The 24,677-nt window shown below is 54.2% G+C and overlaps 8 protein-coding genes across 8 annotated transcripts; 5 read left to right on the forward strand and 3 right to left on the reverse strand.

Annotated features, from left to right (window-relative positions):
* Positions 1–1,070: 1,070 nt before the first annotated feature.
* N656DRAFT_709297 (uncharacterized protein) lies at positions 1,071–2,914 on the forward strand (the record flags this gene model as incomplete). Its single annotated transcript, XM_064811581.1, has 4 exons — positions 1,071–1,116; positions 1,182–1,348; positions 1,400–1,721; positions 1,776–2,914. 4 exons carry the CDS (start codon positions 1,071–1,073, stop codon positions 2,912–2,914), a joined length of 1,674 nt encoding a protein of 557 aa, XP_064670042.1.
* Positions 2,915–4,530: 1,616 nt separating this feature from the next.
* Positions 4,531–5,560, reverse strand: N656DRAFT_779333 (histone acetyltransferase-like protein). The gene is made up of 2 exons (XM_064815174.1): positions 4,729–5,560; positions 4,531–4,642 (listed from the first exon to the last, which is right to left on the reverse strand). Exons 1-2 carry the CDS (start codon positions 5,446–5,448, stop codon positions 4,634–4,636), a joined length of 729 nt encoding a protein of 242 aa, XP_064670043.1. The 5' UTR covers positions 5,449–5,560; the 3' UTR covers positions 4,531–4,633.
* Positions 5,561–6,070: 510 nt separating this feature from the next.
* On the reverse strand, positions 6,071–10,355 carry N656DRAFT_731771 (uncharacterized protein). Its single transcript, XM_064812654.1, has 6 exons — positions 10,010–10,355; positions 9,027–9,900; positions 8,002–8,977; positions 7,465–7,523; positions 6,563–7,406; positions 6,071–6,500 (listed from the first exon to the last, which is right to left on the reverse strand). The coding sequence occupies exons 1-6, from the start codon at positions 10,202–10,204 to the stop codon at positions 6,203–6,205; spliced, it is 3,246 nt and encodes a 1,081-aa protein (XP_064670044.1). The 5' UTR covers positions 10,205–10,355; the 3' UTR covers positions 6,071–6,202.
* A 1,608-nt stretch (positions 10,356–11,963) lies between these two features.
* Positions 11,964–12,543, forward strand: N656DRAFT_709833 (uncharacterized protein; the record flags this gene model as incomplete). The annotated part of the gene is made up of 2 exons (XM_064811623.1): positions 11,964–12,151; positions 12,222–12,543. 2 exons carry the CDS (start codon positions 11,964–11,966, stop codon positions 12,541–12,543), a joined length of 510 nt encoding a protein of 169 aa, XP_064670045.1.
* Positions 12,544–14,603: 2,060 nt separating this feature from the next.
* Positions 14,604–17,114, forward strand: N656DRAFT_798264 (MFS general substrate transporter; the record flags this gene model as incomplete). Its single annotated transcript, XM_064817741.1, has 5 exons — positions 14,604–14,828; positions 14,898–15,308; positions 15,383–15,724; positions 15,793–16,339; positions 16,414–17,114. The coding sequence occupies 5 exons, from the start codon at positions 14,604–14,606 to the stop codon at positions 17,112–17,114; spliced, it is 2,226 nt and encodes a 741-aa protein (XP_064670046.1).
* A 415-nt stretch (positions 17,115–17,529) lies between these two features.
* On the forward strand, positions 17,530–18,690 carry N656DRAFT_709302 (uncharacterized protein; the record flags this gene model as incomplete). Its single annotated transcript, XM_064811582.1, has 2 exons — positions 17,530–18,043; positions 18,116–18,690. The coding sequence occupies 2 exons, from the start codon at positions 17,530–17,532 to the stop codon at positions 18,688–18,690; spliced, it is 1,089 nt and encodes a 362-aa protein (XP_064670047.1).
* Positions 18,691–19,300: 610 nt separating this feature from the next.
* N656DRAFT_789644 (terpenoid synthase) lies at positions 19,301–20,298 on the forward strand (the record flags this gene model as incomplete). The annotated part of the gene is made up of 3 exons (XM_064816804.1): positions 19,301–19,318; positions 19,396–19,836; positions 19,942–20,298. 3 exons carry the CDS (start codon positions 19,301–19,303, stop codon positions 20,296–20,298), a joined length of 816 nt encoding a protein of 271 aa, XP_064670048.1.
* Positions 20,299–20,961: 663 nt separating this feature from the next.
* On the reverse strand, positions 20,962–21,385 carry N656DRAFT_805843 (uncharacterized protein; the record flags this gene model as incomplete). The annotated part of the gene is made up of 1 exon (XM_064818337.1): positions 20,962–21,385. The coding sequence occupies exon 1, from the start codon at positions 21,313–21,315 to the stop codon at positions 20,962–20,964; it is 354 nt and encodes a 117-aa protein (XP_064670049.1). The 5' UTR covers positions 21,316–21,385.
* Between the last annotated feature and the right edge of the window lie 3,292 nt (positions 21,386–24,677).

Consider the following 24,677-nt stretch of genomic DNA (forward strand, 5'->3'; position numbering starts at 1 on the left):
AAAAAAAAAAAAAAAAAAAAAAAAAGGGAAGGCCATTACCGTAGGGGGCTGGGAAAACGTTTGAGACGGCTTGATAAAGGTCGTTGCGATGGAAGAGTTCTAAGACCTCAACTTGAAGAGACGCTCGTGTATGGCCGGCGATCAGACTTGAGGACTCTGCCTCTATGTTAAGGGAAGACAGGTCATGAATTGAAGTCCGTGATTATTGGCATGACTCTCCTTATGATTCGGACCGTCCTCCCAGTTGGAGTCGTTGCTATGTCTAGGTATCCAGCAATCTTTCTCTAGTGGCGAGGCAGCGAAATTAGCAAAACTGCAAAGGCAATTCAAGCACCAGGCCCCAGGGTCACTGGTACATGGGAATGGAAGCAGAGAGCTTACCTTCCCTGCTGTCATGTTTTCAGTCAAGCCAGTTACCTTAGGTAGAGAGGTTGGAAAGTCATCGCTCGGCTGTGAAGCCTGTGATGCGGCCTTGCCTTTCTTGTCCTTCAGAGCACCATGTGCCAACATGACAACCGTGATTTCCTGGCTGCCAAGCTGTCTCAAGTCGTAGGCGCTCTCCATGATCCTGTTCCCCTACCGGTCTTTTCTTTGTTGTGTTTGCTTACATACCCGTACCAAGATACCTTATGTAGCTGGAAGTCTTCAAGCTGTAGTCGGCTGCCAAATGCTACTCTCGTAAGGATAGTAGGAGGCTTAAGTCAGCATTGGAAGTCAGATATATGTAGGTAGGTACGAATACTGATCTAACCTGAGAGTGAGACAGTAAGGTACCTATGTAAGGTAAGGAACCGTGTAGTTGAAGTAAAGTTAGCAAGGTCATCAGGTGACTTCTTGGCGCAGTTCTTCGTTTGTTGGCCCGTGCTCCTGCTCAAGCTGCAGCCTCCCATATGGCTTCCCAAGCAGGCAAGGGACGTCGATATTTTTTTAGAGCCCGCCAAAGAACGAGGACAGCCCATATCGCAAGATCGACTGCCACGCCAGAACATACTCGCCATTACCGCTGCAACTACACATAAAGCTTCGCTGCAACTTCGTATTAACCTTGACACTCTGCGTCCGGCCGCAAGATGTCTTTTGGCGGCCAAACACCGACCATTATCGTCCTGAAAGAAGGTCAGGAACCCCTCCTTGACCTTAACTGGTCATACGCTGGCCCCCACTGACTCGATATCCTCCAGGGACCGACACCTCGCAGGGCAAGGGCCAGATCATTTCTAATATCAACGCCTGTCTCGCCGTGCAGGCGACGATAAAGTCCACATTGGGCCCCTATGGAGGCGACCTGTTAATGGTGGATGCCAATGGCAAGCAGACCATTACAAATGATGGAGCTACCGTCATGAAGGTGCGCATGAAACACGCTCGGTGTTTGGGCTCGTTCTGACTCCTTGAAAAGCTTCTGGATATTGTTCACCCTGCCGCCCGGATTCTCGTCGACATCGCCCGATCACAAGATGCCGAGGTTGGAGATGGCACGACATCGGTCGTTGTGCTAGCCGGCGAGATTTTGAAGGAGGTCAAGGAGCACGTAGAGCAGGGTGTCAGCTCTCAGATCATTATCAAGGGGTTGAGGAGAGCGTCAACGCTGGCAGTGAACAAGATTAAGGAGATTCAGGTCAGCACAAATGAGGCAAATAGGATGGATACCCTGAGCAAGCTCGCAGCGACCGCCATGACGAGCAAACTTATCAAGCGCAACACCGACTTCTTTACAAAGAGTGAGTTCCTGCTGTTGGACGGAGAGACGAACGGCGATAGCTGACAGTAGGCAGTGGTTGTCGACGCTGTTCTGTCTTTGGACCAAGAAGACCTCAACGAAAAGTTAATAGGTATCAAGAAGATCCCCGGCGGCTCCCTGACAGACTCGCTCTTTGTCAACGGCGTGGCCTTCAAAAAGACCTTTTCATATGCCGGTTTCGAGCAGCAGCCCAAGTCGTTCAAGAAGCCCAAGATTGTGTGCCTCAACGTCGAGCTCGAGCTCAAGGCTGAGAAGGACAACGCCGAGGTCCGTGTTGAGCAGGTGTCCGAGTACCAGGCCATCGTCGACGCCGAGTGGCAGATCATTTACAAGAAGCTGGAGGCGGTATACAAGACCGGCGCCAAGGTGGTGCTGTCCAAGCTGCCTATCGGCGATCTTGCGACGCAGTACTTTGCAGACCGTGACATCTTTTGCGCCGGCCGCGTGTCCGGAGATGACATGGAGCGCGTGGTCCAAGCCACTGGCGCCACCATCCAGAGCACGTGCTCCGACATCCGCCCGGAGCACCTGGGCACGTGCGGGAGCTTTGAGGAGCGGCAGATTGGCGGTGAGCGCTTCAACTTTTTCGAGGACTGCCCGGAGGCCAAGACGTGCACGCTGGTGCTGCGCGGTGGAGCCGAGCAATTCATCGCCGAGGTCGAGCGGTCGCTGCACGACGCCATCATGATCGTCAAGCGCGCCATCCGGAACAAGACGATCGTCGGCGGCGGCGGCGCTACTGAGATGGAGCTGTCGGCATACCTGCATCGTTACGCCGACCAGGATGTCCGGAACAAGCAACAGGCCATTATCAAGAGCTTCGCCAAGGCGCTTGAAATCATTCCCCGTCAGCTGTGTGACAATGCCGGCTTCGACGCGACTGACATTCTCAACCAGCTTCGCGTCGAGCACAGGAGGGGCAACACCTGGGCTGGCGTTGATTTTAAGAACGAGGGCGTCGCCGACATGATGGCGCGCTTCGTGTGGGAGCCAGCCCTGGTTAAGGTCAATGCCATTCAGGCGGCGACCGAGGCCGCCTGCCTCATCCTCGGGGTTGACGAAACGATTCGCAACGAGGAGAGCGCGGCACCCCAAGCTCCCGGCAAGCCCCTTCCTCCTGGAGCTGCGCAGCGGGCGCTTCGTGGACGGGGTCGGGGCATGCCTAGGCGGTGAAGAGGCGGATCACCATTTGGCAAATAATACAGTCCATATTGGACAACTGCATGTGGGTAGATGGCCAAAGCAATCGATACCTAAGCCGGTTATAGGTGCAAATGCAGAACCGTTAAATCTCCATTTCTCTCCCATGGTGATGACTCGGCCAGCAGATAATTGAACACCCCCAAGTTTAGATGCAACACTTAGTGCATCCCAAGCAGCTTTCAGGAACTTTCATTCATTCATTCATTCACAGCGCTAAATTATCAGCATCATTATCCACCCGGCCCATCCCTTACCCCATCGTCACTCCCTTCTGACAATAACCGGCTCAAATCCATCTTCCCACCACCACCATGATCACCACCATCAACCTTTCCAACAGCATCCACATCCATGGCGCCTGAATAGGTTCTTCCAGAAGTTGATCCTTGCCTTGCAGCACGGGTGTGACGCCCAGGTTCGTCATTGTCGTCGTCGTCGTCGTCGTCGTCGTCGTCGTCGTCTTGCGACCCAATCAGCATCTCCATGTCCCGATCGACTGCCGCCCGCTCAGCCTCCCGCTCTGCCTCGTCCTCCTCTTCCCTCGTCCGATCAGTATCATGTGCACGAGTAGTAGTAGTAAAGTGTGAGTGAGGATGATGGTGTTGGTGGCCGTGTAGAAGTTGATGGTGGGTATGATGATGAGGGCGGTGAGCGGTATTACCCGCGGCCGATGAGGGAGCGCCCCCCATGTCCATGTCCACGACCACGCCGCCGACGACAACATCGCCATCTTCGTCTTCTTCTTCTCCATTGTTGTCCTCGCTGGCGTTTAGCAAGGCCTGAAAGGTATCTGCGTCTGCGTCCGGCTCGTGGGAGTGTGTGTGTGTGTGGTGTGCATGGTGTGCATGGTGGGGCGGGGGCAATGGAGATGAGGGTTGGTCGTAGGAGTAATGGTGCTCGTGGAGGGCGTGGCGGAAAGCAGAATGAAGCGGTGGATCGCTACTTGAGGACGGCTGGCTCATGATTTGTGGGTCGATGGGCTGGTAGACCGGGACGGAAACTGTATGCGGTTCCGGAGAAAGGGCGGGTAATGTCACTTGTGTTGAAGGGGTTGGCGCGTGGAGGTGCTGATGGGAATGAGGTCGTGGCTGGTGTGAGGTGTGGGATTCCCCTGGTAGCATCGGATCGTGTGCGCCATGAGACATGGCGACGTGCCCTGTTATCGTGGTATCAGCTCCGGGGTGAGCCGGCGGAAGGATGGAGATGGCGCTAGGATCGGTGAACTGGTGGTGGGATGGCACGGTGAAGGGAGCGAGTTGGGTTGGGTCTGGCGATGCAGGCATCGGCAACGCGGGCTGTCCGGCCGCTGTGGTCACGTCTGCGACAGGCCCAGTAGCCGAGGGGCAAGGAGACGAGCGCTTGGAAGTGGAGGTACCAGAGGCAGCATTCAGATTAGGGCGCTTGAGGCCATTGGCAGAGATCCCAGGCGAGGGCTGCTGGCTCTGGGTCGAAGAAGCTTTCCCCGCGTCTTTGCATTCAGTACAGTTCCTAATTACATCCGAGACGGTCTCCTTGATACGGCTCCAATGGTAGCGCTCGGCAATGGTGGCCGTGGTCTTGTTGATGCCCGCGTGCGCCTGGTTGTGCACCCCCCTGGCGATCTCGTACTGGCGCTGGGGATCCGAAATGACCTCCTTGTCCTTGAGCATGAGAATGTCGCCCTCCAGGAGCTTGTAGTGTGTTGCGGCGCTACGAAGCCTGCTTTTCTCGGCCCGGTCAGCGCCGTTGGGATATCGGCCGTATTTGAGGTAGAACTTGATCTTGTCGAAACGCTCTTCACTCACAAGTTCCTCATTGCCCGCGCTGCCGCCCGCGTCGCCCAGATCGCGCCCGTAAATGATGGCGTCCACCAACCGGTCCGGGTAACTCTTAAGGTTCCCGGCCCCCTTGACCCGCCCGATGCGCTTGAAGCCCAATGCGTCCCAAATCTTGCACGACGCAACATTTGTTTCGTAGACAAGATTGAAAACGGAGTACTTGTATCCCAACTTGGGCGCCCACTCCAGGTAAGTCTCGCCCATCAGTCGGCCGACACCGCGGTTGCGAGAGGCATCGGTGACGATAAAACCTGCGTTGCAGATGTGGCTGCTGCGGCCTGGGTAGTTTGGTTTGATGTAGAAAGTTCCCAGGCATTCCTTTGACCAGTCCTTGCCCTCAAATACGTCAGCAGCGCCCTCCAGATGGCCGAGAAGCATGATGCCGGCAAAGTTCTGGAACCAGTACGATGCGAACTTGTCATAGGGCATTGGCTCCAGCATCGGGTACGTATCACCGCCCTCGATTTCCTTGCTGAACTGGTCGCTGAGATAGCGGAGCAGTGACTCAGGTACCTGGTGGCGGGATGCAAACGGCACAACGGTAGCTACCGTTTGACGGTCGCGGAGCGTTACATGGCGGGGCACAATGGTTGCTGGTAACGACGGGTTGGCGGGATCCGGATACGGGGGGTCTCCCGAGACACGGTAAATGGTTGGAGCGGCCGGGTCGTCCAGGATGGCTGGCATCTTGGCGGGTATAAGCCCGTGGCCGGCGATCTACGGCCAACTCGTTACGTTACACAGTGCACGCCAAAGCCGGAACGCAGCAGCAGCCTGCCGAACCGAAGGGCCCTGGGAGACTATTCCAGGTTAGTCATCGGCAGTGGAAAAATGGTGGACAATTTTAGCTTGTAGATCAGACATTCTACACTTAGGGGAGGGTAGGGGTTGGGGACCCTGATCTGGATATGTATGGGAATAATAAGGGGCAATAGACCGGGATGCGTACCTCAACTACGTCGGGAGTCAAGAAAACGGCAGCTGGACTGCTTCCGAAGTCTCGCTGCGGAAAGGGCGGCCCGGGGACACAAATCCGGGGACAAGGGCCGAACACAACAGGCTGCACGATTCAGGCACCCAGTCGTTGTGCCTGGCAGCAGTACCCAGCGGTACGGTGCACCAATTACAGGAATGCGAGCTGTGGCGGGCCGCGCGGCGAACAGGGCACGGTGACGTGATGGCAACCCGGCGCTGTGCTGAAATGTTCTTGGTGATGATTTGTGCGTGGTGAGGGGAAACCGCCGTCCCGGATTTTGAGTGCACAAGCCAGAGCTTAGTAAGCCAAGGGAAAAGGGGTCACTAAAAATTTCCGTTTGCGTATGTAACTAGGAGGATATTTTCATCCCCTGGAAGAAAACAGAGACTCTCACTCGTATCTGTATTCATACAACAACAATGTTCTCTAGCAATATGATACAGTTCCCGAGTATGAATATGATTCTCACAACTCGTCCCTGTCCGGAACCGGCAGAGGCTCTGAGATATCGTCCAGAAGCTGGTCATCCGTCATAAGCTCCTCGCGGGTTAGGGTCTTTCTCAACGTCCCGGTGGCCTTGGCCTCTTCTAGCTTAGCCATCGATTCCATAGCCTTTATCCGTGCGTTCACAGTGATGTACTTGTCGATTTCGGCAGGGGTTTGCCAGGTAACCACGCCGTCCTCAGCAGCAGCTAGCCTCCGCTTCTGCCCACGCTCTCCCGCCCTACCGAGGACGCCAGCAATAAGTGTGACAGACCGCAAACTGTGATGTTCTGTCAGCTATTACACCTACAACTCAATACCCTGTGGTTGGCCGGTCCTCACCTGTCATCGTTGGCCGGGATTTGATAGGTCACCCATGTTGGGTCAGCGTCGGTGTCAATGACGCCAATGGTGGGAATGTTCTCCAATGCGCACTCGTGCAGCATGGTGTAGTTCTCTATAGGATTCAAGCAGACCACCAAGTCGGGCACCACAGGCCGGCGATCCCGCAGGTGCTCGTCGAACCCACTCCAGGGCTTATCCTTGGGGTCCACAATTTGCAACTGGCCCGACGCCAGAATCACATCTCTGTTGGTGATAGAGCCAGGCGTCCACTTGTGGTACAAATGGCACGCCTTGGCCAGCTCCGCCGCACGCACCACAATCGGCATGTGTCCCCGGCGCGTGCCGACAAAGAGAATCAGGCCGCCGCGGTAGGCTACTTCCTCAACGACGCGAGCGGCGCGACGCAGATGGGCGGCTGTCGTCTCGAGACTGATAATATGGATTCCGGCGCGCACACCGTAGATGTATCTCGAGTTGGCCGGGTTCCACCGCGAGACGTGGTGGCCCATGTGCACCTGGGCGGCCATCAGCATCTCAAGCGTGGCGTCATGCGGCGGGTTGTCGATCGCGTAATCAGGATGGTATCTCTTCTTGACAATGGAGCCGACCGATTTTGTATACTCGCGCTGGTGTACATATTCGCGGTAGTTGACGGGAATGTCGGCAAGTTGGGCCTTGCGTGCTGCGTCTGTGGCCGCCTTCCAAAGAGCGGCGGGGTTCGAGAACCTCCCAGGCGGCGCGGGCGGCTCGGCAACCGTTGTTGTTGTTGTCGTTGTCGTGGTGCTATTCGAAAGTGTCCGAAGACATGACCGCGATATTGGGGCTGCTAATGTCCTACGGCCTAGATTGAGCTCAATTAGCTGACGGGAAAGGGCCTGGGTGACATCGAGCAGCTTTACCGTGCCGTACGCCGAAATTCCGTATAATCATGGCGGAAATGTTGCTGCTAGATTCATTTCTAGACAAGAGGTTGATTTGGAGAAGCGATCAGCTTTTCTTGGGATCAATTGAAGTGGTCTGTGCGGCATGGCTGTCTTGGCGCCCGGACCACCATCGAGGATTCGAGGCAAGGACCCGTGAGGCTGTGAGTCGTGACGACCTGTCAGGCTGTCACTGCCAGGTAATCAACCCTCACGTAATTCATCAACCAAACAATTCGAATGACCGCTAACCTGGACGTTGGGAAAAAAATTCAAGATTGCGCACCAATTGGTTGAAAGGGAACGCGAGAAAACTGCAGGGAATAATGTGTATTAGGCTGTCTAGGTATATAACAAGCAGGCACGCTAGGCCATGGGAGAACTCGATACAGAAAATCTACAGCCAAACGACGTTGCGTAGCGAATCATTAAAGGCCGGTGTGCAGACTGTGTGAGCGCCTTGCCTCCCTAAATGCCCACCACTCAGGGTGACCGAGGTGAATTTAGCGGCTAGACATCCTCGAGATGGCAAAGACGCCAACAATGACCACGGCAAGAGTGACAATGGCCCCGGGGAGGAGAAGCTCGTTAGGAACGCCAGCAATGACCTGCTCAGGCTGTTGCGCCGTGCGCGTGCGCAGGTGTCTGCTGCGGCGGACAGGTGTCTCATCATCTCCGGATTCATCGCCATCTTCTTCTTCCTCGCCATCGTCAAGCGCCTTCCGGCGCTCACGCACAACAGACGAGGCGGGAGGAGTCGGCAGCACCACGGGTTCGGGAGCAGCGGTTGGCGCAGGCGGGGGGCTAGGCGCGACGGGAGGCTCCTTGGGATCATGCACGAAGAGGTCGACCTTTTCGCGGCGACCGTGGCGAGCCATGATGATGGCCTCCAAAAGGTCCTGATCTGTTGTAATCGACACGGAATCGCCCTCATCATCCAGGTAGCTTAGTGCATATCCACCAGACAGTTTGCCCTCCTCTACGACTGGGGCACCGCCGATGGCCTCCACCTCGGATCCAAGCTTGGCTGTGACGTTGGCAACAAACTCGGCCATTCCGTGTGCGGCAGTAACCTGCAGACGGTGGACACGGCCACTGGGGGCCTTGAATTTGAACGGAAAAGGAACTTCGCTCGGCGGAAGCTCGGGGGAGACGCCGACGGCGCTGTGGTGTGGTGACTCGACGCCCGCGTGGCTGGCCGAGTCGCCAGGTGCCACGCTGTCAGTGACGAGGCGCTCACTGCGGGTCAAGTCCGGAGACAAGAGTGACCGAGATCCCTGATTCGTGTGGTGGTGTGAACCTTCGCCAGACACCATCGACTCGGTCTCGTGGTCGAGAGAAAGCCAGAACTTGTTCCATGCCGGCCCTTCGCTGTCAGTGCTGCCCATGCTGTTTATTTGCTCGAGCGTGGCATATGTAAGCTTCAGCACGTCAACCATGCCGACAATTTCGCCTCCATCGTTCATGACCGGGAGATTCAGGTAGTGACCATCTGGGAATGTTAGTGCGGGCTGGGATTCCATGCGGATGTTGCCACTTACCGTGCATCTTCCGCAGAGCAGCCTGGATGCTCATGTCCATGGGCGCAAAGTCGGGGTGAGGAGTCATCACGCGCACGACACTGCAGGTGGCAGGATCCAAACCCGGGGCGATGACACGAAGGACGACATCTTTGCTCGTGAAGATGCCAGTAATGGCACCCTGATCCTGAACCAACACCGCCGTGGTGTGGTTCTCTTTCATCAACTGGGCCGCCTCCTTGACCGACGTCCGGACGCTCACCGTCGTCGGGGGCATGCCGTTCAGTACGCTCTCCAGAGTCGGCCCAGACATCTTGGACCGCAAAGCCTCGACGTACTGAATGATCTGCTGCGGCTGGCTAGTGCCGAGTTCGGACTGTACACCCTCGAGGGCATCATAGAGGCGTCGGGAAGAGGCATAAGCACGCTCCAACTTTTCCATGGCATCGTAGAAGCACTTTGTGATGTCGAGGACACCCGAGATGTCCTGATTCTCGTCCATGACAGGCAAGTGGCGGAAGCCCTTGCGGACCATCAAGTCAAGGGCATCCGTAGCGCTCGTGTCGGTCCTAGCGCACAGCGGGTTCTTGGTCATGATCTCGGCGATTGTGACGTTGTTTGACTTCAGGCCGGCACCAACCACACGGAACGCAAGATCCTTGGCCGTAAAAATGCCGGCAATGCGATCGTCATCATCGGTGACCAACACGCAGTCCTCGCGCTTAGCAGCCATGAGTTGTGCTGCTTCGGCAACAGTAGTTGAGGGCTTGATCTGTAGCGCCTGGCTTGGCTTCAAGGCCAGGACGGTTCCCGGCGGTGCTTTACGTGACTGCCGGGCGCGGCTCGTGAGGTGTTTCTTCTTGGACAAATCGTTCTCCATCTTTCGACGAATTGCCTGTACATGCGCTCATTAGCTTTGATCAATGTTCGGGCGACTCTTGTTGGGCTCAAGGAAGAAACGGCAGAGAGAAAACAAGGCTTCAGGGAAGTTCGACACAACTTACTTCGTCTCTCTTGGACTGTTTTTGCCGACTGGCGCTGACCGAAGAGACGCCAGCTTCGCTGGCAGGGCCCTGCGCGGTTTCGTGAACCGGTCTGGGAATTCCAGACGCCGCTGAACCGCTCGCAAAGGGAATGGCACCGCGGCCCTGCCCGCGGTTCGGGGTGCCTCGCAAGGTGCCTGGATTGACTGCCGACATGTTGCAAGTCTACGCTCGAGTCTCCCCTGGGTTGTGTTGTCTGCAGACGTGTTGTTAACCACCGCGGTGCGCGTAGCCAGGGTTTTCTGAACCGTAAAGTCTCGATGTGCCGACCAATGGCTGAGGCGATCAGATGATCGGACTGGAGCTTTTGTTTGCGAAGGAAAATCACGGGTCTGAATTTGCATGGTAACGGGATAATTAGCCGACGCACGGACCATAACGTTAATGTTAAGTAGTATTGTAACGTACATACCAGTACATACCTTACATACTGTGATATGTATGATTGTATCCGTAACTTACCAAGGCTTCATGGGGTCTGGCATCGAGACGCAATTGCTCCAAGTGAATACCTTAGGTAAACAACGTTGTTCGAGTTCCATACGTACACTTGATACCGAACCAGATATTGAATCCGATCATTGGATGTTATGTACGCGCAAATGGTGTGTATCTCTAAGCATCTCCTACCTACTCCCTCCATTGCAAACCTTGCCTCCACCAGTGGTGGAACCACACATGGAATCCTGGTCAGAAGAACAACAGCTAACGACTATACAACAACCACATTAGTAGTTATCTCCAGGCCGTCTTCATATGCTATAGCTATCAGCGGTCGAATAAGTGTGCGAGCCTCACAGTATACCGCCCAAAACCGGTTAGAGTTACATGTTCTCGACAGAGCATGAGAACAATGAGCGACCTCTCCTCTCACTTCTACAACGAAAGCTAGGATTTTAAAGATTGTGACCAACAGCTGTTCTCGATAGCCTTAATTCTCGAATATAACAAGTACTTATTTGGCCTTATATGGCGAAGCGCCCGATAAGCAGCAGCTCAAGCGTTTCTTACTCCTTGCCTGGCCGGAAGGAGATATTTCCAAAACCCAACATGTTTTGCGCCAGTCCGTTACCAAAAGGAACGTATCCGGATTTAGAGCACCCACATTTCTGCTGGCGCCAGCGAAGGTGTCTTGTATAACGTTGTATCCCAAATTCAGCAAACAGGTTTGTTCGAGAGTTTCTTGTACCTGGTATCATTGCCTTGTATCTTCGATGATGCATTCATGCAGTCGTTGCCTGAACATGGCTCACTGGCGTGAAACAGGATGTTGGATCGAGCAGCCCGCCAATTGCTGCCAGGAGCGATACCTGCAGCGATGCTTGTTCCCAGATTGGAGTGTGGGCCACGGCCTGAAACACCAATCAAAATTGTTCCTGTCCTGGTAGCAGTTTCCCCTTTACGCAACCAGGGACAAGTGGGTCCAGGCCGTTTGGCCTTGGTGGGCTGGCATCCCCTACGTCACCTGCCTAATTAAACGCGAGAAGGATTGAGGGTTCGCTAGTGTTTTAATTACAGATTCTCTCAGGCTGATGCTCCTTTACCCGCCGTGCCACCAACCGTAATTCTCTCCAGTTTTGTGAGCGAAGGCTTTCAAGTCACGGCGGCAGCGACGGCGACAACGACGGCGACTGCATTGAAGCCATCAATTCCCGAAGAACGAGGCGGAGGCTACCCCTATGCCGCGAAAATCTTTCCCTGACCCTCCAAGATCCAGACTCGAAACCAACGTGGCGCGACCGTTGGCTCTTGGCAACTGAACCACCAAGTAGATACCACCAGAGTTATACACACGCTCTAGCAGCCTAAGGAGCGCGAACTTCAATGCACGATTGAGCTGTACTACACTGACTGAAGCGCGTTCATTCATTCGTTACGCAACGCGATGCCCCCGAGGATAATCACGTCGAGGACAATGGCGTCTGGAGGGGATGCGGATGCACCATTGATCCGCTCAGCTACCGCAAACTTCAGACGTGCAGTAGTGGATATGCTTGTTCGGCGCGAGGACAAGAACTGCTCGCCGCAGCCTGGGGTAAACCTGTGCGAGAAGCCGGCCGTCTCGTCGATATCTATGACCTGGATCGTTGTCGGCTCCGTGATGTGGGTCCACAATCCAGCCTCTTGTGGTTTGGAGTGCCGAGAGTTTGCTAACATATGGATGGCGTTTTAGCGGCGTGTTGGTTCTCGTGACCTTCGTTGTGCTGATGGTCCTGCATTTCAGGCGGAAAAAGCAGGACAAGGCAGAGGACATGAACGACAGGTTCCAGATGTCGGACTGGGGGATGGACGAAGGGCCATCCTCACGGAAACCTCGCATGGACAACGGGTCTCAGGACGGATCGCCACATATCCAGCCCAGGCGGTCGCGAGAGCCTCTCCAGGCCGGAACGGAGCCCAAGTACCACGGCGGGCAGTCAAACGGAAATGGCCATCTCAACCCGTTCGACGACGCAGTGTCCTTCAGATCAGGCACTAGGCCGTCACCCCCTTAGTGCCGATCCCTGTAGCCACAAAGAGATTGTGGCCACCGGTGGTTACCAGACGACCAAGCTATGAGAACAGCGATGCGCGACAACGGAACGTCGAGCAATGAGTGACGATGAGCGGGGACGAGTTACGATTATCGGGCGTGTATTATACTCTGGATTGAGGTCGGCAGCTCTATCTCAGCGGCGGGATCGGTCGGTGGGATACAACATTATCGAGAGCCATGATTTTGGAATGTACGTTTATTTCAGAACTCCAAGCTAGAGCTGCTTGAGAAACGCCAATTTGGGCGTTTATAGACGAAGCCAGCCCAATACCACACACCAAGTGCCACAGCCCCGGTGTTTCAGAGAGGACGAGACGATGGGCAATGTTGCTGTGGGATAGGGCAACGACTCACCTCAACGTCCAGAAGGAGACAGAGGACACACTTACCCCAGCACACAGCTCAACGCCGAAGGACATCAAGAGGAATGCCCCCATACAGCCGGTCCCGAAGCCAGACCTCTACCCCACAAAGTTCCTATCTACCCAACACTAACTTCCGCTGCCCTGGTAAGCTTCCATAGTCATTGTACCAGGAACTTGTCCCTCAACTCTCAGCCCCGTCTTACGGACCGACTGCCTTGCGTACCTAGGAACCTTACATGCGCTAGCGAACGTCGACAGACCCCCCGCCAGCCTCGAGATTACAGACTGGAGCGCACCCGCCGAACGTCATCTAAATATAGCCTTGCAGCCTTTTAACTTGCCTTTTTTTCCAAGCTGAGAAGTGCGAGACGCAGCCACGAACCGCATTTTGTCCGTTCTGTCTACCATACTACGTGGGATTTTGATTGGTTGGTGAGGGGAAGACGGCGCGGCCGGCAAACGTACCTGACCTTACATACAATTACCTGCCCAACTAAGTACCTACCAGAGCACGACCATGGCTGGGGTTTCTGAGCGGGTTAGCTCAAAGGATAGCTAGCCGACGAGTTGCTTAGCTGCCAGACCTTGAGATCAACAGTCATAGTCGGTCCAGAGTATACGGTAAACGGTATGATTGGAGACCCGAGTGAAAGATGAGATGATCACTGACCAGCTAGTGCTAGGCTGCCCTAGGCTTGGAATGACATAAAGTGACGGCATCCTGAGCTCAGAAATCTGCCAAAACCCCGTAGGGCAGCATATTACTAGCAGTTGTCGTCCATCGGTCATCCGCTCTACGCGTGCAAGATGCCCGTTTCGGGCGAGAGAAGGCTGTTCGATGCGAGACTGGTACGTATTCTGTCCAGCATTTGGACCGTCGGCACAATGGCTTGCTGATAGATTCATCAGACGAACCAAACCATACCGACATCTGGCATTGACATGTGACAAGCAGGCGTCGCCCTTGAGCATCTAGTAGCTTAACTGACGTAGAGCTTGCGGATTGGCTGCAAGTCAGCTGCAGTTCGAAGTGGTTAACAACCAAATCCATCGGCGGTCCTATGCAAGATGGAACTGCGATGATCAAGACTTCTTCTGCCCTCGGGGCCCTGCCAACACGACGTACCACTCTGAGCAAAGATGATGCTGCTGGCCCTGGTCGCGGAATGCATCCTGGACAGGTGGTACTCAGAAGCCACGGGCATCCGGACAGAACTGTGAGTCTCGGTTCCTCGGCGCCATATCGAAAACATCGAGTCTGTCCATCTGATGATGTTGGGCCCACTACTCGCCAACAGTCGATGGAGTTTCCGGACTGCTCCATGGTGCAACGCGCGCCCTCCTGTGTCGCCATGCTATGCACTGGGTAAGTATGTCGACATGGCTACATGAGCTAATAAGAATGCCCCCTTCCCAATTCCCCGCGACGGCGTCAGTGGTACTCTCCAGCCTGTACTGCTGTTCCAAAGAGATATCGCCCTTATTCGGGCTGCCGTGCCAGCTCTCCCGTCGCTCCTTTCTTCCGTGTCTTCAGGTTAGCGCTCATTCATATTCGAGTGGCTTCTACCTACGCGTCATACGCCAGTCGATGGTCAGGCGAGGCTTTCTGGGACCCCATTTCTTTACACCGATATCAGGGTTCAGGGGGGGCAAAATGGCGATAACAGAGCCTGGCATGGCTGCGAAAAGCAAAAAAGAAGCTGTTGACGGTGGGCGAGAGGTGAGCTCGGCGGGTCCAGACGGCTCCAGTCTGGAAAAGGGAGAAAAAGCGGAAGTGGAATGGAAGCCTGGGAAGCAGGAGTATGCCGTGATGCTCACGCTTGCAGTCATCTCACTGATGGTGGCCCTGGACGCAACGATCCTCGTCTCAGTTCTCCCAGTACGGCTATCATTACCACCTTCGGGTGCACTGCTCAGGGGCGGACAAAGAAGCTAATTACTTGGACAGACATTAGCACTCGACCTTGGCGGAACAGCAACAGATGCGTTTTGGGCGGGGACGTCGTACTTGCTATCATGTGCGGTGTGCCAACCCTTCATTGCCGCCCTCTCGGACATCTTTGGCCGCAAGGAGATGCTCCTCACCTCTGTGCTGTTCTTCACTCTGGGGACAGTCTTGTGCGCGCCCGTTGCCAAGGACTTTACCGTCTTCTTTGTCGGCCGCTCGGTGCAAGGCATAGGCGGAGGCGGGATAATCACCATGGGACAGGTCATCTTCGCCGATATTGTCCCGCTACGGCAACGTCCCAAGTACTTTTCTCTCGTTCTGGCTGCTTGGGCGCTGGGCAGTGTGCTGGGACCCTTGATCGGGGGCTTGTTTGTTGAACACGTTATCTGGACGTGGTGTTTCTACATCAATGTACGCGCTGCCTGCCCTCCCGTTCTGACTCTACTCATCCCCATGTCCTACTGCTGACCATGGATCTTGTCCAGTTTCCCTTCTGCGCCTTGGGCCTGGTTCTGACCCCGCTCTACGTCAATCTCACCACCAAGAAGACCTCGCTCATGTCAAAGCTTGCACGCGTTGACTGGGTAGGCGGTCTATTCTTCATTGGTGGCATGACCAGTTTTCTGGTGGGAATATCCTGGGCGGGCATCCAGTACGAATGGAGAAGCGTCCAAGCAATAACGCCCATGCTTGTCGGGGTCTTGGGTGTGGTTATTGCTGTCATATGGGAGTGCTACGGCGCCAGAGAACCCTTCCTCCGCCCATCCCTCTTCTGCTCAACTTCGGCGCTCGCCACTTACGCCTGTGCCCTCTTCCAGGGATTCATTGTATGCCCCTCTTGAACCTCTTCCCTGTAGGAAATGGTTTCCTGCTGACGCTTTGCCTAACATCATAGCTCTTTTGTGCCCTCTACTACATACCCTTTTACTTCACTGCCGTCAAATTCAAGGGGCCGACCCAAGCTGGCTTAGATATTTTCCCTGTGACCTGCCTTCTCCTCCCCGGAAGCATTGTCATCTCTTTCCTTACAACCAGGTTTGGTCGCTACCGATGGGCCATCTGGAGCGGCTGGGTCATTACCGCCATTGGATGCGGTCTTTTGGCGCTCCTGGATGAACACACCAAGACGCCAGTCTGGGCCGTTGTACTCGCCATATTCGGCATTGGCCACGGGATGCTCCTCACCAGTGTCAATGTCGGCATCCAGGCCGTGAGCAAAGTCGAAGATGCCGGGCGCGCGGCTGCCATGTACGCCTTCATGCGCACTCTCGGCATGTCAATCGGAGTAGCTATCGGGGGCACCGCGTTCCAAAATGCCATGAGCAACAAGCTCGATAGTCTCGGCCTGCCGGAGAGCATCGGGCACAATGCCGAAGCCTTTGTCAAGACGCTGGTTCTGATGCTTCCGACAGATCCCATCCGCATAGGCTCTCTGCAAGCGTGTAAGTGACTCGGAAAATCCCGGGCAGTACCTTACGGTCCTTACCTAGCACACGAACCACTAACCATGAACCAGATGTCGCAGGATTCCACACGGTCTACTGGACCATCACGGGAGCTGCAATTGCCGCCTTTTTCATCAGCCTGATAATCAGACAACACAGCATGGACAAATTGCTCGAGTCCAATTTTGTATTGCACGGTGCTCGAAACCCCGTCGCCAACGGCAAGGCTTCAGCATCGGCCTCAACCAATCCCAACCCCTCTAAGGGAGGCGGATCCATAGCACACGGGGGGCTGCAGGAGAAAGGCTCAGCAAGCTGCAGCCGGATGCCGTCCACGTTTGACACGGATACCACGAGCACCTTCTCGGCAGCCAAGCAGTCAGAGTACTCGCGGCCGGAGAACCGAGAAAGCAGCCTCGACGGCATCGACAGCGAAGGGTTTGCCGAGGAGTTGGCTGCTGTGGCGTACTATATCGAGCCCGGCGGCAAACTCGTCCCCGTGGATATCCTCTCGGTTTGTGCATCAACATCAAGTTCTCAGGCCGCCTCCATACACGAGGTTGAGAATGAGAAGCCTGATGACGGGCCCTCAGACACACCCGCGGCCGGACGTCCAGAAGCGGTTCAAGTAGTAGCCGACGAGTGCAGAGACGACGCTAGTCCCGAGGTGCTATGCGAGAGGGTTTGCGCGTCGAGACAGGTGCGTCCAGACGCGGCTGAGCATGAGGCCATGTTTGCTGATTTGGCGCCGGCGTGGATGCACAGAACTTGAATGGGCAAATGGCTATAGCGTGAGAGCGTGGAACTGGAAGAAAGGTCAAAGCCTTGAAAGGTTAGTTCGGGTAGGCAAATATGAGGTTGTAACATGCATCTAACAATACCCATAGCTTTTGGAGTTTGCATTGAAGTGGATGTATCTCGCAGCCTGAATCAACATTGGGTAGCATTGTACTCCCAGGGGTCACTGAGCTGCTGTTACATGTAGCACAAGTCCGATTAGAGCGGATGTGGTCACAGAAACGAAAGGGAGAGGGGCAGGCAAGGAGGAAACTGTTTGGAGGCGTTCTTTAAATGCCTTATCCCCGGTCATCGCCCAGCCACGGTCTTACGGTCTTGACCCCGTCGACTCTGAAGACGAAAACAAGAGACAACCACCAAAAACCGCCACAGGAAAAAAGAAAGCAACCATGTCCGGATCAGCAAGCGACTCAGAGCAGCTTCCAGCCCTTCCCTCGGATCTGTCGCCGGACTGGTTCGGAGCCAAGCTTGGCCATAAGGTCAAATCGGCCGAGCACACGCGAAGTATCTGGGGCACGGCGAGTAAGCTGTTCTACACCATCACGTATGACGAGGATGAGAGCAGCGGCGAGGCTGAGAGGCCCAAGTATGTGTGCGTCAAAGGCGTCTTCGACCCCAAGACGATAGCCGCGCAGCCTTGGACCGTCAGCCTGGCACAGCGCGAGGCCATGTTCTTCACAAAGATTGCTCCCGTCTTGGACGGTATGATGGTCTTCCCCAAGGGCTGGTGGGGCGGCACGAGCGAGACGCAGGGCATCGCTATCATGAGCGACCTCAACAGCGAGGGCTGCACCTTTCCCCCTGAAGTCGCCTCCTACCCGGTCGAGAAGGTCATGAACGGCGTTGAGCAGCTGGCGGGTCTGCATGCAAAATACTGGGGCCAGAGTCAGGAGGATCACCCCTGTAAGAAAACTTGTTTCCAACCTTATTCTGCCCCGTTCGTATGCCGGATATCTAACGGTCCAACGGCTGCAGGGATCTGGAACAACTACGACCCAGCCATGAAGTTCATGTGCACGCCCTGGGACGAGGTGGTGCGGACCCCTGGACGACCCAAGCTGCCCGAGTACCTGATGGACGGCAAGCGGTGCAACGAGGCCCTGGACCGCTACTACGCCGAGCGCAACCCCAGATTCCGCACTCTGCTGCACGGCGACACGCACATCGGCAACATCTACTTCACGGCTGACGGCCGCATCGGGTTCCTGGACTGGTCTGCCTTCCACTTTGGCTCGTGCTTCCACGACATCGTCTATCACATGACGGCCATGTTGAGCATCGAGGACCGTCGTGCCCACGAGATGGAGATTCTTGACCATTATCTTGAGACGCTTCACAGGCTTGGCGGGCCCAAGTTCGACCGTCACAACGACCCGGAGGTCATGATTGAGTACCGTCGGTCCTTCATGACCAACGTCATCTGGCTGATCTGCCCGGACGGCCTGCAGAGTAAGGAGCGCGTTGCTGTCTTGCGTGAGCACACCGTTGCGACTTACGATGATCACAAGGTCCTTGATGTTATTCTTGACCAGCCCAAGCCGACTGCTTGAGATGGAATCGAGGGGAAGGGGCCCGGGGCGTTTTCCAAGTTGACGTGGAGTTCCTATTGGTACGGATAGAATCGAGACGAAAGAATCTAATTTGAACCGATTCTATCAAGTTGAGTGTTCGATCCAGGGATATGTGGCATGATGTGGATCTCAGAGCATTCCTGCTAGATCCTTCAAGCAAGATGGTAACAGTCTGGTGGAGAGGCGGTGAACGCTATGGAACTCGTATCCAATTTCCTTTCTCGGGTCAGAAATCCATACCAGGGGAGACTGCCTGGCCGTCCGCCCTGCTCCGAGTCGGCAAGTTTCTAGCGCTAGGGTAGCTTACTAGTAGCTTAGCTGGGCGCTCGCACTACGCAGTGCCTGGTCGGGACGCGATCAACCGGACGGAGAGCTCTTTGATCATCTTGATGTAATCAGGCCGGATGGCACATTGTCCATAAATTCACAAGGCCACGTTCCCGAGCCTCCAAACAAATGCTGGCGTAACTAACATTTAAAAGACGTAGTACTAGTATTCTCAAGTTGTATCTCCAACCTGAAACCGAGTCTAGCACTACTGAACCATAATACACATACCTACCCACCTACCTTACTTATTAAGTCAAACATGGCTGGGTTCTCTGAGGTATATGCTACTACCCTGACAACCTTGATACCACTGTCCAGATTTAGGGGTCATACCTGTGCTGACCAGAACAACAGGAGGCCGTCCTCTCTATTCGGGAGACTCTCTCGCACTTTGTTAGTGGCGTTACCGGGGGCCGTAAGATCGATTCCGATGCCCTCACGTTGACCCATATTGAGAAGCTCCGTGCTGCAGTGCTGTCGGAACTGGAGTCATCGAGCCTCCGGGCACACATGGGCCTGATCAACTCCAAAAATCAGGTTACTTCTGCTTGCTATGTAGCAGCCGACTTCAACTGGTCACACCCGTTCGAGTATCAGGTTATAGTAGCGCAACCGTCAATCTTCTTTTTCCACGCCGATGACATTCTTGAACACAAGCCCGAAGTTTTGCGGCAGCTGCAGCGCAACGTTGCCACAGGACAGCCAACGGGCGATCCGGTACTCGACTGGTTTGTCCGTGAGCTGACTCCAAAGCTGTGGAAGCACTTTGATCCGCTCGTCGCCAACATGCTTGTCGTCGCCTGCTACGACGCTGCCAACGGCATTGGCATCGAGTTGTTAACCGAGCACGCCGAGTTAAACTGAGACGCCCCCGGTTTCCCGGATTGGCTGCGCTTCAAGACGGGGCTGTCACCCATGTACTCCCTCCTGGCACTAGCTCGCGCCTCGGACCCTCAACTGCCCACAGGAACAGGCAGCCTCGAGAAGTATGTCCAGACCATCCCCGACGTCATCATCTTCACCAACATCGTCAACGACGTCATCTCGTGGTACAAGGAGCATCTGGCCGGAGAGCAAAAGAACTACATTGCCATGCGTGCCCACAAGGACGGAGTCGATGTGGTGACGGCGCTTCGCACTGTGGCTGACGAGGGCATTCGCGTCTACAATCGTGTGCTGGCTGCTCTGGCCGACGAGCCCGAGTATCGCGCCAACTTTGACGCATACGCCAAGGGCATCACTCACTTCCATACGTAGTTCCCGCGGTACCGCATGGCCGAGTTGTTTGGGTTGCCTGCGGGAGGCTTGATGAAGGGTCAAGGGACTCAAGGAGGTCGTTCAGGCTGTGGTGATTGTGGTATATGAGTCAAAGATTTGGTGTTGTACCCGGCATGTGCCGTACTATTAATATGACGCGCCTCGATATAATCCTTGTAGACGAGCACTTTTAAAATACAAGAAGAGCCCTGTTTTATTTGCATAATGTGTTGACTTTCTTCGCGCCCAAGTGGCATTGAGAGGACGGGATCAGTAAAGGCAGGATTTGTAAGGACTGTCAAGTTGATTCAACCTATCTACCTTAGGTACCTAGTGACAAAGTATCAAATGAGGCATAGCTGCAGTACCCCTTGATTCATACATGTAGTTAAGGTAAAGACTGTGATGAAGTAAACAAAAAAAGGGGGCGTGTCTATATCTGTCCCTAACCCCTGAAACGATCCGACTTCAGTCATTTGATATGACTGCCCACAACATGAAGATATCCCTCCTTCCCAGCTGGGTGAGCCAAGCCCGTAACAATGCCTTCACTTTCTAGCGTTTCCAGAATTTTGGGCCGCGGCGAAAAAGGGGTTGATGGCTTGTTGACAGTTCGATGTGCAGAGCTGACGCCCCTGGCCCAACCCTAACCAACAAACCAAGCTAATAGAGTTTCATGCTCGCAGCATAGTCCGAAACCGAATGGCCGTTGATGTTGTAGCACTTGTGCGAGTGGAAGTAATCTCCATCATGCGAGTAAGTGTCGTATAAGAATGACTCCGTAGCGCACGTGCCCGATTGGTAGAAGGCGATTCTCTGTCCGTTGCCCGGTCCCCATCCATTCTCCTTGTAAGACTTGAATCGGGGGACAGTGCCATGGCAGGCTGCACCATTGTCGACCGCGACATTGGTCTCCGTGCCTGTGCAGTCATGACCGCTGTAGACCAAGACATTGACTGCAAGGCTGCCTTGAAGGAAGACGGCGGCGGCGGAGATGAGGAGCTTGGAAAAATGCATTTTCAAGATGTCAAGTGTATTGTACCAAGAATGCTTTTCTTGAATGTAGGAATGAAAGAATGATCTCAAGGATGTTGGGAATTGTTTGGCTTTGGTGAATGAAGAATGCTTTTGGACTAGTTAGACATGGACGTTGTTTATATATCTCCTGAGTCTTCAAGTTACACGAGACGGATCGTCTTGGACCACGTGCGGACAATATGATGAAAGCGTATCCCCTTCTTGCTCAGAGCTTATTGAACTTGGCTTCTTCCATCAACAAACCTTTTGCCACAGAATCTCGGTATCCATAGACTGGCCACGGACCGGAACCTCCTTGAGAGTTCGACAGCTTGCATCAGGGCGTATTTTCTTTGGAGCGTATTCAGCATCTTAGCACGGCAGCGCATTATATTCCCCCCCAACGCGTATTCAGCTTTGAGAGCGTATTCTGAAAGCGCACCTAAGCCATAGCGATCAATCAGCAGCAGCAGATCCAGTCAGCAACCACCCTGCTGACCTTCTACATACCAGGTAAGGTACCTAGTTAAGGTATGTTGGATGCCGTGACATCATGATGTAAGGTATGGATCGACGGCGGCTGACCCGAACACTCCGCGCAAGGAAGCACCGCACCTCATAGCCGCGACGTAAACGTTCTCCCAACTCAAGGTCGGAAGCCGACCCATCACTCCCAAGTCGTCACCCGTCAGACCAATCCTTCTTCACAACATTGACCATATCTCTTCCAACATGCAGGAGAACCGGCAAGTGGTATGGCAACACCTCACCGCATTGCATAGCAGCCAAGCACCGGACCCGGCCGCTATCCGCTCCAATACTCCGGGACGGGCCAGTGCCTCCGGCCAGTAGGCTACATAGCAAGGGAGGGCGCAATTTCAATTCATACCCAATCAATTCAATTAGAACCTTCCAACTTTCAATTCAATCAGGCGCCTTCAAATATCTTTCAATTCAATTAGGTTTTATACCCAATTCAACTTAATTGATCAATTTTGCTTACTTTTCTAGGCTTTCCCAGGCTTCAATTCCTTCCTTCGAATCTTTCCTACTTAGTACGAATCCACGAATACAATGCTACGAATACGATGGCAAACAAACGTTCCCAACTCCTGACGCTTGTCGCCGCTATTCCCGTCGCCGTTCAAACAGAGCCTCAGCCAGTTAGGCGCTTTTCTTACGCGTATATCGCCAACGGAGCCGTTCAGAGGCGCGTCCTTACCGTGGCACACGTCACGTGCAAGTTCAGATTCAGGGGGGCAGTCTTTGACTTCTGCTTAGTCAGCCTTCCGAAAAACGAACGTATTGGAATTTATTTGCGTTTTTGAGCGATTTAGCTATTACTAGCTATTCTGAGCGGTTGGAAGGTAGGTCAGCACGGTCAGGTAGGTCTGGAAGAGTGATGTGTGGGTGCGGGTTAACTAGGGTTAGGGTTATATATGGATTGATTAATTAATTGCAATTCATTGATCAATTCAACTTTCAATTCAGATATCTACTAGCTAATTAATTAAACAATTCAACTTTCAATTCAGATATCCACTGGCCAGTCAATTCAACTTCAAATATAGGCCTTCCAATTCAATTAATTGAATTGCGCCCTCCCTTGCTACATAGCGGTCGGCATGGGTCAGTGTTTTCACCGCATCTCATCATCTCACACCTCACATCAGCTTCGGCCGGATCTCTGTCTTGATCAGAGGTCACGCGCTCGGATTCCGAGTCCCCGGATTTCCTGCCTTCAATATTGTAGCTCTGGGTAAGTTGCAGTGGTTTCTCGAGTAGTAGTGATAAGCATAGCTTTTGCCCAGAATCGGTAATGCAGCCGAAGAAATCAGGATCTTAATTCTTGAGTCAGTTCGGACCGATCGAGATGCAAGCATAGCATGGAAGGCAGACTCTCACTCGGCAGACTGTTTGCGCCTCGTTTTGGTTCAGGCTCTATTATTGTGTCTGTCTATCGCATGTAGTATCAAAGCTACTCCGGAAGATGGGGTTAATACAGACCGTGTTACAAACCAGTTCTTTGGTGACGTGAGGAAGAATCGAGCCTGTCTGTGTTCATCTGTCGCCGGTGTAAGTGTGGGTCCCAGTGAAGCTGATTTCACATTGCTCACAGACAACCCCTTTTTCGATAGCACAGCCTTTACCTGCACAGGATGGGTCAAAAAGTGGTTGATTGCACGCCCTCACGCAGCGTCCATGATCACCTGGCAAAATGTAAGCTGGGGAAGTTTCGCTACCATGAAACAAATCGATATAGAATGGATCATGAGCACTTTGTTTGAAACGAGCAGCTTATCTACCTATCTACATGTAGAGTCCGCAACCCAACCTAGGTAGGAAGGTACCTGTTGTTGTAGACAGTCATTCCTTCCTATAAAGTACTACCTGAGTCGAGAACTGTGTATAACCCCTCTTTTGAAGGGAAGGAGCTGCTTTCCCTTAAAGCGATTAACAGTCTAAAGATTTCAAGAAGGACCGATACTCGGCTTAAGACGTTCAAGTGGTGCGATAATGGCACTAAGATATGAGTACCTAACCATACTATAAGGGGCGAAATTCCATTCGCCAACACCCAACCCCCCCAGCCAGGACCCAACAAGAGCCGCTCTCACTCGGAAGCTCTCCACGGCAAGGGTCCCGAGCTGGACCCAAACTTGATTCTCGTAGGTTATGACAATGGAGCGAATTTTGCCTGCCTACCTACCTCCTAGCACCAGAACGGGGTACTGGCCTGCCGCTCGAGTAATGTATATGAGCATGCTGTCACGTATTGTACAACGACCGTCCGGCAATCAGCACCGCCAGAAAGTGTACTTCGTAAGGCTTTTTTGCTATCAGGGCAAGCGATGACTTATGATCTCCGGACCGTGACGCACCCATTCCGGGCCGGGCCCCCAACGAAGACCTCAGGTTGCATGTCTGGCTAGGCACGCTGCCAGTCCCCGGCGCTCCCTACTCGGGCTTCTCCAGCCACCGGCAGGCCATTGCTGCAGGGTCCAGGTCCGGGGGTTTGGGGCCCGGACGACGGGGATATGGTGCTGACCATGGCCCACCCAACTACATAGTACACGTACCAAGTATGGTCACGGATGGAGCCCGTCACGTCCGCCAGTGCTGGGGTCCAATCCTTTGACTTAGGAGCCGCAGTGAAGACCAGGCCCGGCGCCCGTAGAATCCGCTTGTGCCAAGCCGTCCGGGCCGGGGTGCTGCTCTACCGCGTCATCCTAAAGGACTGCCCGTCACTGTGGGGTGGGTGCTCAAAGAGGTTGACATGCAGGTGACCAAACATGGTGGTCATGGCCAGTGGTCAGCGTCAATAGTTGGGCATCCAGCCTGATTTCAACGGAAATAGGGTG

Source organism: Canariomyces notabilis (assembly GCF_033297395.1).
Source record: "Canariomyces notabilis strain CBS 508.74 unplaced genomic scaffold N656scaffold_11, whole genome shotgun sequence".
NCBI lineage: Eukaryota > Fungi > Ascomycota > Sordariomycetes > Sordariales > Chaetomiaceae > Canariomyces > Canariomyces notabilis.